This window comes from Thermobia domestica (assembly GCF_964235325.1).
Source record: "Thermobia domestica chromosome 7 unlocalized genomic scaffold, izTheDome1.hap1.1 SUPER_7_unloc_1, whole genome shotgun sequence".
Taxonomy (NCBI): Eukaryota; Metazoa; Arthropoda; class Insecta; order Zygentoma; family Lepismatidae; genus Thermobia; species Thermobia domestica.
Window position 1 is genome coordinate 596,795 of NW_027655884.1, and position 12,469 is coordinate 609,263.

At 34.6% G+C, this 12,469-nt stretch overlaps 1 protein-coding gene across 4 annotated transcripts in view; it reads right to left on the reverse strand.

The window, feature by feature from the left end:
• Positions 1 to 11,343, reverse strand: part of LOC145676333 (uncharacterized) — a 58,709-nt gene extending 47,366 nt beyond the window's left edge. For 3 of the 4 annotated variants that reach the window (XM_081747173.1, XM_081747170.1, XM_081747172.1), the window contains exon 1: positions 11,192 to 11,343. In XM_081747173.1, the coding sequence (XP_081603299.1) occupies positions 11,192 to 11,200 (9 nt within the window). In that variant the 5' untranslated portion in view covers positions 11,201 to 11,343. Of the gene's footprint in view, positions 1 to 10,260; positions 11,046 to 11,191 lie in introns of those variants that run through there. The other variant, XM_081747171.1, reaches the window with a different exon arrangement.
• Positions 11,344 to 12,469: the final 1,126 nt, after the last annotated feature.

The following is a 12,469-nucleotide window of genomic DNA, read 5'->3' on the forward strand; positions in this document are numbered from 1 at the left end:
AAAAATTTGTACCCAATATGTACCAATTTGCACAACCAAAATTAGAATTTGTAACATCAGTAATTTCGAAAAATTTGAATTTTTCATGGAGAGCCAGCTTGACGTCAAGCTGGCAGGGTTTATTTTTCTTTCCAATGCAAATCAAAACGGTACTTAAACATTGTACCCAATTTGTACAAAAAAATTTAGAATTCGTACTCCTACCAATTTCGAAAAAGTTGAATTTTTCATGGAGGGCCAGGGTCACGTCAAGCTGGCCCGCACAGTTTATCACTCTTTCGAATTCAAACCAAAACGGTACTATTAATTTGTATCCAATATGTACCAATTTGTACTACAAAAGATTAGAATTTGTAGCCCCACTAAATTCGAAAATTTTGAAATTTTCACGAAGGGCCAGTATGACGTCAAGCTGGCCTGCACAATATATTTATCTTTAAACTTCAAACCGAAGCGGTACTAAAAATTTTTATTCAATATATACCAACTTGTACCACCAAAATTAGTTTTTGTAGCCCTACCAACTTAGAAAAATTTACAGTATTAATGCAGGGTAAGTTTGACGTCTAGCTGACCCGCAAAATTTATATTCTTTCCAATTCAAACCAAAACAGTACTAAAAATTTGTACCCAATATCTACCACCAAAATTAGAATTTCGTACCCCCACTAATGTCGAAAAATCTAAATTTTCAATGGCGGATCAGCTAGACGTTAATTGGTCCGCACAAGTAATTCTTCTTTTCAATTCGAACCAAAACATTATCAAAAATTTGTAACCAATATGTACCAATTTGTACTACTAAAATTAAATTCCTACCCTCCAATAAATTAGCGATATTTGAGGTTTCATTCCTCGGGCCAACTTGATGTCAAAATTGGATCGCGTAACACATTTCTTTTACAAATTTCAATTTAAATGTTACCAAGAAGTTATGACAATATATACCAATTGCTAGTACCAAAATTAGAATTTGTTGTTTCTAGAAATTCCAATTTCCATCGCCGTCTGGGCGAGCACGCCAATTTTTTTTTCATTCAAATCGAACAAGCATGCGTAAAAGCGATTCTCTTGAATTAGTAAAAAGGGCACGAAAAATATGCATATAACCTACATCGGGAAAATCAGGTATGAATAAAGTTTATAGGTTGTTATTTAACGAACAGCCAATATGTCACCATGTCAAATCTTCCAATGCAAGCGCTTGTTTAGAATTCGAATGGAAACTGCCTAGGAAAGATCTGCACAATTTGAAACAAAAAATTAAAATCGAACCTCTACCAATTCAGTAAATTTGAGGTTTTAACACAAATATGTGGATCTATTTGATTTGATGGTAGTGACCATAATCGTACTTTTTAGCTTCAACGCCAGCACTTTGCAAACGAATTTTTGACTGGTTCCATTAAATACACATTTTTCTGAGGATTATTATTGATGCTTGAGTTTGTATCAATTTGTATCGGCAAAATTAAAATTTAAATTATGTTACCGAAACGGAGATATGAGTAGATGGTGATGACTTCACACCAAACCAATCCTTTGAACGAGTTCCATAATAAAAATTAATACTCTCCATGATCACAGACTGTTGGAGAAAAGAATCAACTATTCATAAAATATTATGGGGTAAACAACACGTGTAGATGTTTGACCTCTCTCCCCCAACAAAGTTCTACAAAACCCAATGATATTTATTTAATGTACTCCCTACCTACTCAATTGTTTTGTGATAATGCTTTGCTTTATTCTTTCTAGTACTGTGCAAGAATATCGCCGGCCAGTTTGATTCGACATAAGATTCAAATTTCTCTAAATTGGTGGGGATAAAATCTTAATCTTTCTTGCGCAGATTGCTACATATTGCGCAGATTGCTATGAATTTTTGCTATCGTCTAGATTCGAAAAATGAAACCAAATTTTACGTCCAACGGTTATGCCGGTTAGGCTAAAGGAGACGGCGATGATGAGAGATGAGAGAAACGGTGGAATGGAGAAAGTGGGAGGAAACGGGATAATTCCGAGAAAACCCACGACCACGGTGTTTGTCCACCACAAAGTCCACACGACGCGAGCTGGGATCGAACCAGGAACCCCAAGCACCGGAGGGGAACGCTCTACTACTGAGCCAACGCGCTCCCTCGTTTTGATTCGAATTTGAATGAAAAATAAGTTGTGCGGGCAAGCTTGATCAGCGATAGAAAAATTCAAATTTTTCGAAATTGGTGGAAGTACAAATCATAATTTTGACTATACATGTTCTAATATATTGAGTACAAATTTTTGGTATCGTTTTATTCGAATTGGAAGAAATAATAAATTGTGGAGCTGAGAGTACACATATTAGTTTTCGTGGTACAAAATAGCACATATTTAGTACAAATTTTTGGTATGTTTATCATCGAATTAGAAAAATTAGCTTTTGAAGGCCAGCTTAACATCTACCTCGCACGCTATAAAATGTTCACAAATTCTCGAAATTGGTCGATACAAAATCTAGTTCTGGTGGTACATATTGAGTACACATTCTCGATAAAGCTTTAGAATAGAATAGAATAGAATAGAATATTTTATTGTCATTGAGCTTTACAAGCAATAGACAACGTCCGAATGAAATATACATAGCTATAGATACAGATATATATATATAAAATAATCATTACATACAGACAATCTGTTACTGGTTAATATTATTATGAACAATCTAATAATATTTGAAATAAAGTGATACTGCAAACTAGGACACAATGTCTTGACATTCAATAAACTCTTGAATCGAGTAAAATGGATTCGTTATTAACCAGTCATATAACTTTTTCTTAAAAACCTTAAATGACAGCTGTTGTATGGAGGATGTTAGTTTATTAAATAGCTTTGGTCCTACAACTAAATAACTATTTTTGATCTTCGATAATCTAGTGAAGGGTATATCAATTTTCTTACACAATCTAGTATTATATGTATGTACTTCATCTCTGAGTGTCATATTTGCCAGGTTTTGCTTAGTGTAAAGTAGCACTTGATAAATATATACATTAACTACTGTCATTATCTTAAGCCTGATAAATAGTGGTTTGCAGTGTTCTTTATCATGTGTTCCAACAATAATCCTGATGGCTTTCTTTTGCAAAACTAGAACATCATGTGCTTGGCTACTGTTACCCCAAAGCAAAATCCCATATCCAATTATGCTGTGGAAAAATGCAAAATATGAATTCCTCAGATACTCATAAGGAACTGTATCTCTCAGTTTTCTTAACAGAAAGAGCACTCGGGAGAGCTTTGTACATACATATTTGACATGTTGTTCCCAGGTTAGTTGGCTGTCTATACGTATACCAAGAAATTTAACCTCAGATACATCATAGTTTCCTCTATCATTGCAGTGATTGAGACTAAAGGTTACTTTTTTTGTTTTATCTTGATTTAGCACAAAACCATTTCTTTTAAACCAGGTCGCTGCCTCTCTTAATGCAGCTTGAGCTTCTATATACACTTCTTCAAAGCTTGTATTTATGTTAAGTAGCGTAGTGTCATCCGCGTATAGAATTGATGTGGTATTAGTATTTAGAGGCAAATCATTTATCATTATTAAAAATAGTACCGGACCCAGAACAGAACCCTGCGGTACCCCATATTTCACTTCTAAGATGTTTGAATGCATGTTGTTAACACTGACTATCTGTTTACGTTCCTTTAAATATGATTTTACAAAGTTTAAACTGCTACTGTGGAATCCGTAATACGCTAACTTATCACATAGAATTTTATGATCTACACAATCAAATGCTTTACTTAAATCGCAAAATGTAGCTAGAGCAAAACCCTTATTTTCAAAAACTTCATATATTTTTTTCGTTAGTGATTCTACTGCATCAATTGTGGATTTCCCAGATCTGAATCCAAATTGAGCTTCTAGAATTATGTTTTGCTCAGTCATATATTTATATAGCTGATCTTTAACAATAGTTTCCATAATTTTAGAAAAAACTGGAATAAGGGATATTGGACGGTAATTAGATGAACACGATCGATCTCCCGTTTTGTATATAGGAATAACTTTTGCTATTTTAAGTGCTTTAGGAAAAATACCTTGAGAGAAACATTTATTGAAGCATATTGCAAGGGGTTGCGCAATTTGATTAATGATAGCTTTTATAAGGTTGTTCGATATGTCAAATATATCCTTACTGTCCGAAGTTTTCATTTTTTTAACTACTTTTATGACATCATCAGGGCTAACATGGTTAATAACAAAAGAACTATTAAATGGACTATGTTGACTTAAATACTGATACATATTTACATTAGTATCTGCATTGTTTTTCTTGATTTCCTCTACGGAAGTAACAAAATACGTGTTAAGAGTATCAGGCGACAGCGTAACATTATTGTTGTTATTATTATTACTATTGCTTACCTTGTTGATTATCTTCCATGCTGTTTTGCATTTATTTGATGCTAATTCAATGCAATTTGCATTGTATGTTGCTTTCGCTACCTTTATTGCAGATTTATATTTACTCCTTTGAGACTTATAAATATCACTGGATTCACTAGTCATTTTATTCTTATATATATTATAATACTGCATTACTTTAGCTTTCATGGCAGAGAGTTCTGGGGTATACCACGTTCTTTTACCTAACTTTGTTTTCTTTGTTGAATTATATCGGACCACCCTTTTAGGCACACACATATCAAAAATATTTAGAAACTTTGTTAAAAAAAGATCAAATGTATCGCTGGCATTTAAATTATCATACTTAATGTTTACTTCCCAGTTTATACACGATAATTGTTGAATGAAACTTTGCAAATTAGTTTCTGTGATGGGCCTAGTTGCTATAAGTTCGGTGGTGGGAAAACTAAAGTTGCAGGATTCTACTTTTGTTGTACTTAGATTGACTAACAGGGCATCATGATCTGAGAAAGGAAATTGATATACATCACTGGTTAAATATTCCGTTTTTACATTGGTGAATGCATTATCTAAGCACGCTTTGCCTCTAGTCGGTTTACGATTAACCGCTTGAAGATTATGTTGTCTGAGTAGATTAAGTAACTCATGGACAGTTCGTTTGTCAGTAGTCACATCAAAATGTGCATTTACATCGCCCCCTATTACTATCTCATAATTATGCCAGTTGCTGAGAAAGACCAATAACTTCTCCAATTTTTCTAAAAAAATACTTGGATTACTATCAGGAGTTCTATAAACAGATACAATTATTAACTTGTACTGATCCAGAAAAATTGCAGTTGATTCAAATTCACGTTCAGTATTAAGAAAAGTTATATCTAATTGACGATATTCTATTTGGTTATTAACATAGATAGCGACCCCACCATGTATGTATATACTCCTACTGTAACTATTTGCCATAGAAAAACCATCTATATTGTTGTATTGGAGTTCACTGTCTGCACTCCAATGTTCACTCACACAGAAAATATGTAAATCATTTTCGTAGGCAAAATCTGAAATAAGGAATGATTTGTCCTTCAACCCTTGTACATTAAGAAAGCATAGTTTAAGAGCATTGCTGATCACTGAATGTGTATCGTCAGCTTTATTAGATAGTTGGGCTAAGTGGACAGCATTGACTGAAATCGATTCTACTCCCTGACTCATATTACCTTGTACATTTGATCGTTTATTAACAGTTACATTTCTACTTATATCATTAATTTTAAGCGACTTTGTTAAGTTTGAAGTTTTCACCCGGCCCCACGGAATTTTAAATTCATTCATGGAGTCGGGTGATTTGGGTTTTCCTGTACAGACCAAGGCATCGCTATTGCCTTTTTACTTTCTAATGTAGTGTCTATGCTCTTATCAATTATTTCACAGATCTTTATACTTAATAGATCCTTCCCTGCTTGATTCAGATGCATACCGTGTTGAGTATACATTTCCCTACCTAACTTACTGATATCCACCATATCAACATTCGTGAATTGATTACATACTGCTTTTAGTTTTAAGTTAGTGGCTTGTACAGCTTTATTAACACATGACTCTTTAATAAGGTCGTACCGGTAAGGAATGTTTACTACTATTAACTTACATTTATTCAAAACAGCTAGTTTATTTCTAATCCTACTCACAGCCTCACAACCTTCATTGCTAGCCACATCATTTGTTCCACTTAATATTACTACACAATTACCTTCTTTATTTACATTGTTCGGATTGATGCCAGATAACACATCAACACTTTTCGCTCCAGGCCTGATGTTCCCTTGTACTGCCAACTTGTGTTTAGAATTATCGCTCACTTTCATAGACAGTCCTCGACCATGACTATCACCATATATGTACACTTGCGACTCTGTCTGGAGCTTTCTTCTTGTACCAATCTTATTGATTGAAGCTTTGCGCACTTGAGATTGCTTTATAGTTTGTACTTTGTTTATGGGCATTCTTACACTTGTCTTCTTTTGTGAGTTCCCTGCCTGATTTACATTTGACCTCATATCCACTTCACTTTCGACGTTTTCTAGCACACTATATCTGTTTACACATACAACTGAACTACTTGACACCACATCAGAATATTTTCTAGGTCTACTGTAACTTACTTTCTGCCACTGGTTGGAGTTCCTTTGAGTTTCAACATCTGATTCTACTGTCTTTATTTTTTGTTGCAATGCCTCGTTTTCTGATTTTAGGGACTTTATGTCATCCTGTAATAAGTTTATTATTTGTACCAAGCTATCAACATCTACATTGCCGTCACAATGGTTCGGTTTTACAATACTTGAACTCATGTTTTGTCCTTGCACTTGCATTTGCACTTCATCACTTTTAATCACACTTCCGTCCTGTTGTTCCTTGATGTCATGAATCTTACTTTTTAATGTATTCACATCACTAAGCAAAATATGTACCATTTCTTTCAAAGACGAAACCTCATGTTCTATCCGAACGCAACTAAAACACTTTCCCTTTACTGTGTCATTTTCCACTCGATCGTCATTTGTTTGCGAAGCACATGAATTCGTCTGAACGTTTTTCGATCTTGATCGTGTTACTATTGTATTTTTGTTTTGAATCTTTATATTGCATGCTTCACAAACATTTAATGTAGTAGATTCAATGTTGTATTTACATTTTTTACACAGTTCCACGCTAATACCTTGCTTTTCTTCAGGAGCAACGGGTCGACCAACTACACTTGCCGCCATCTTGGAGGATAAAGTAAAGCAAAATAAGGTGAATTCGAATTCAAAAGAAAAATAAGGTGTACTGCCCAGCTTGACCCGCCAACAGAAATTCACCTTTTCCGAAATTGGTGGGATACAAATTGTAATATTGGTGGCACAAATTTGTACATACCATGTATGAACTTTCTGATACTATTTTCATTCGAATCGGAAAGAATAATAAGCTGTGCTGACCAGCTTGACCCATCATCAAACACTCAAATTTCTCGAATTGGTAGGGTAAAAATTCTAACTTTTGTGGTACAAATTGTAACATATTGAGAGCATATTTTTGATATCATTTTGGTTCGAATTGGAAAGAAAAATAAATTGTGTGGGACAGCTTGATGTCAAGCTGGAACTTCATGAAAAGTTAATTTTTCTTTTTCGAAATTTTGATTTTAAAAATTCTAAATTGGTGGTACAACTTGGCATGTATTGGGTGCAAATTTTTGATACCCTTCCGGTTCGAATTGCAAAGAAAAATAAATTGTGCGGATCAGCTTGACATCATGCTAGGCCCGTCATCTAAAGTTTAACCTCCTCGAAATTGGTGGGAGTACAAATTCTAATTTTAGTGGTACAAATTGGAACATATTAGCTAGAAATTTTGGTACCGTTTTGTTTTGGAAATGAAATGAAATCTTTAAGCTTCTCGTCCCACGATTATGCCCATTAGGCTAAAGGAGACGGTGTTGATGAGAGATGAGTGAATGGTGGAATGAAGAAAACCCACGATCACGGTGTTTGTCCAACACAAAGTCCACACGGTGCGAGCTGGGATCAAACCAGGAACCCCAAACCACCGCGCCCCCTCGTTTTGTTTTGAATTGCACAGAAAGATAAAATGTGCGGGTCAACTCGACTTCAAACTGGTCCAGGCCCGTACCTAGGCGGCGCCGGGCACACCGTAAATTTTGTTGCCCCCTAAAATTTACGCGGTAGGCTTGCAAATGAACTATATTATACGGTGATCAACTATAATATGGTTGGATTTACCCTCTCAGCCGCCCCCCTAATTTTTGGTAAGGTAATCATTTGAATTTGAAATTTGTACGGACCAACATGAAGGGCATACCAACAGTCTATACACTTTCCTCTATGGCTGCTTGACGTGAAAGAAACTGTAAAATATAACAATTTTCTTAAAAAAAAAAAAAAAAAAAAAAAAGTACAAATCCGTGTCGGACGTTAAACCACACACTTCTTCGATAGCTTATAAAGTACTCTAATACAATATCAGTTGTACTTTACTATAACCATTTCACACACTACATCTTGTAGTTTTACTTTCGGTGCACCACTCGAAATAATTGTTCAAAAACTAGAATTCTTTTCCTAATTTTTCGTATTGCTTCCTAAATAATTTGCACTGGGGACATGAAAATAATTCAAATGGCATAGTTAGATCCCATGGGAGCAACCATAAGCAATTCTGGAAAATTTTAATCCTTATATGATTAGCGTATAAATACAGCGTTCATATGTATGTATAACAACTACAGTGCAAGAAAAAGAACCCTTGAACTAGATGCCACTAAAAGCATCAATCTTACCTAATCAAACCAGGGCAGGCAGGGCGAAGCTGAAGGGCCCGTGCGTTACCGAGGGGGGTTTCCTACGGAAACGGGCGCGTCAGCGACACCGGGTATATACTTAAACGAGGGTATTGAAAACAAGTAAGTTTTAGCAATTATACGGGTTTCAGTACCACTTGTCATGGTTTCATACTACTAGCGTTCAACTTGTAAGCATAAAATACAACCTGAGTACACTGTGTACAAGTACACCGCCGGTTGAAGATAATAATAATAATAATCACAAATTTTATTGCAGAAATATCTGAGAACATCAGATGTATTACAATCGACAGAAACAGATAAAAGTTGAGAATTTTAGAGTTAAATCTATAACAAACCATAATATACCATAGTGTAAACGAAGATCACTGGACAACAAACGCAAATATTAAAACTATCAATTTTGAGTTCAAAAATTCTTCAACACTATATATACAATTATTAATAAGTAATTTCTGTACTTGTTTTTTAAAAGCCAGAAATTGAAGTTCTCTTAGAAATATAGGAAGAAAATTATAGTTTAATTGACATGCAGAAAAAGATCTTTTGTGCCTTACTATATTCACATCTAAATAATCCTAAACTATTCCTGTTTCTAGTTTGAATAATAAGAGAGTACCCTAATTCATTGTAAATATAATTGTTTTCCTTGATGTAAACCAAACATTAATATATATGAAAATTGCAGGTACTGTCATAATTCCTAATTTAACGAAGATTGACCTACAATGTGCACGACTATGGAGACCTACCATTATTCTTACATATGTTTTGTATTTTCAATAGGGTTTTAATGCAATGCAATCCAATACAATGGAGGACTGATGACCCCAATTTGTCGTGTCACAGCTTAAATGAGAATTTACGCATAATAAACAGTTTTAAGTAACTTTAAACTTACGCACAATCATAATCTACAAATTAAATAAACTCCTTTACTAGCTCTAGATTCCACGTTAAGGATACCGTCGTGCCAATTCAAGTGATTATCAATTAAAAATCCTAAAAAAAAGGAGTGGAATATTTTTTATAAGTTCTGCATTCGAATTTTATTTATTGTCGGTAAGCATACGTTTATATCGTAATTTCTCATATGCACTCACTTGTTTTACCGGTAGTGAAGCACCTGTTGAGATTTTACACTGGTAACCATAATTTATAGGCATAAAATTGGAAGGTTGTAGATTACTGGTCCCCCATGTAGGTTAGTAGCTGGTTTGGTTTCTTTCTGTAATAAAGTATATGCATTTAATTTACACGGTATTGTCGAGCGAGCGTTAGCGAGTGAAGGCGGGTTAGAGCCCCGCAGGGAACGTTGTTTTCTGTCTTTATTACTGCTCAATGGTAAGGGGGACCAGTAATATAAAACCTTGCCACATAAAATACAGGTGTATTATTTGTATTTAGTTCTATCGCTTACAGTATTTTTTCTTTATGAATATGTCTTTTCATGCAAAGTATTGAACTTTACCTTTAAATCTTCCAAAATGTGATGCCCCAAGTAAACCAACACCAAGTACGCATACCTCTGTAATAACCTTGGGGCAGAATACGTAAATACTAGTTTCCACTCTCATTTCTATATTTCCTAGTAAATACGCATCTCAGATATCACGTACATCATATTTCAATTATGTCCACAATACTCTATAAGAATATTATTAAATATTTCGGACAATGTTTAGCAGAAGGGTATTCTTTCCAGAAAATAGTATAATTTAGGTAGATTCTGTTCACATAAAGTTAGTTTAGGTTACTTGAAATTAGATTATATTAGTGTCGGGATAAAGCATATTTTTTGAAACTGATAGCTTTTTCCTTATTTCTATTAATAATAGGTGAGTATTGTATTGGTTAGGTTATGTTAGGTCTAAGTACTTGAATTTTCAATTTCCGTCTTAAATTTTGCATTTTTTACGCCTTTTGGACCCCGTCTGCTAAAATTTACCGAAATTTCTTACGTAAATTTTACAAATTTATTAATCCTTATAGCACATGTGCAGTTTGCATTATATACTATTGTCATGGACGAATGAGATGATTATAAAATGCCAGATAACATAGATCGTTGTATATACAGATGATAGGCGTGAGAGCAGGTACGGTTAAGGTGAAAATCAGTAAAATGACATTAAAGGATCCTGAACCAACTCTGAATCTCTATAGTAAATCTCCATTTTGCACTGTACATGATTATTCTTATTATTAAAACCCATATTATCACGCAAACTGTAGAAGGATTTTGCAAGAGCTTACTACGAATTCATTAACAATAATTTTGAGCGAATGCCTTGAATTTCATTTATACTACGTTGGATATTGTCATGTGGCCCGGCGAAAAATATTCGGAACAATGAGAAGGGTCGTTAAAGTAAAAAAAAATGTCTGCATGAAATACTAACCTGATTCATAAATATATATTTATAATTTATATACTCAGATGAGAGGGAGGCCTGGGAATGTATGCTTTATGACATATACAGTATTGCCAGACTGATCAGTTGTCTTGTCTTCTCTTTACTTTACACATTGTTTGTTTATTTAAACGTCACAATGTCTTTGCTAAGAACGTTGCCACTGTCTTGATTTAACGGCAATTAATAAAGGTAATTAAACATGTAAAATGTAATGAATTGATTAGTGGAAAAATGATAAAAAGTTATAAGATGAGTACAATGGTATATGTACATGTACAAAGTAATAAGGATGATAAAGTAAAAAAAAGAAAGAAAACGTGAAAAAGGTAATGTTAGAATCGGGAAAAACTCGAAACAGGAGAGAAGTATGACACAATAGGGTAAAGGTCAAAATCGGGAGAGAAGTTCGAAGAGATAACGACTCCTGAAGGCCAAGATGGACAGGGCAAAAGCTAGAGAAAGGTTGGAGTGTAAAATGAATGGAAAAAAGTATTGAATAAAGAAGGGAATGTATGAATGTGTAAAGGAAAAAAGAGTGTAAGTCAAGGATGTTATAAATAGAGGGTCTGTTCATATGTATCTTCATCCTATTAAATCGGTGAAGCCAAAAAGCAACCAATAATCAGCACGTCTGATTGGCTACTCTAGTTTCTACCATCGTCTGATTGGCTACTTTCGTTTCCGCCATGATTGTTGGTTCAAAACATTGCGAACCTATCGGGATTAGTGGGCAGAGTAGGGGTGGCGAAACTCTGACGTATGGCTTCAAGATTTTGTCGTAAGGGCAGTTCCTCTATTTTATAAGATCCTTCGTCTAAGTGTAGTGTATATGTATAGAAAGGCCCACTCAACTCTCGTCCTCACAGAGCACACCCGTTGCGTGTTACTTGCCACGGTGTTACTTGCCACTGTTGGAATTTCGTGTTACTTGCCACGGTTACCTTGCCGCATATTTATCTATCTATGACAGCGTGTCCGTTGCCACGCATCTGCATCTAGATTTGACCTTGAGGGGGTGTGAGTAATTTAACTGTGTTGTTTTATCTTGGCTGGAAAGCTCATTCTAGTTTCTTATAACAGCGAAACACACTTCCTTCCACAATTTCTTCTTTATATATATTTCTTCTTTAATGGTGGGCGTTTCTCTATTTCCTCAATTAATTTTTCATAGTCTTTATCACTAATTAAAGACATGCTAGTCACTAATCAAAGAATGTATTAGTTTCCATTGCGAACACTTCTTTTCACGCGCTACACATGGAA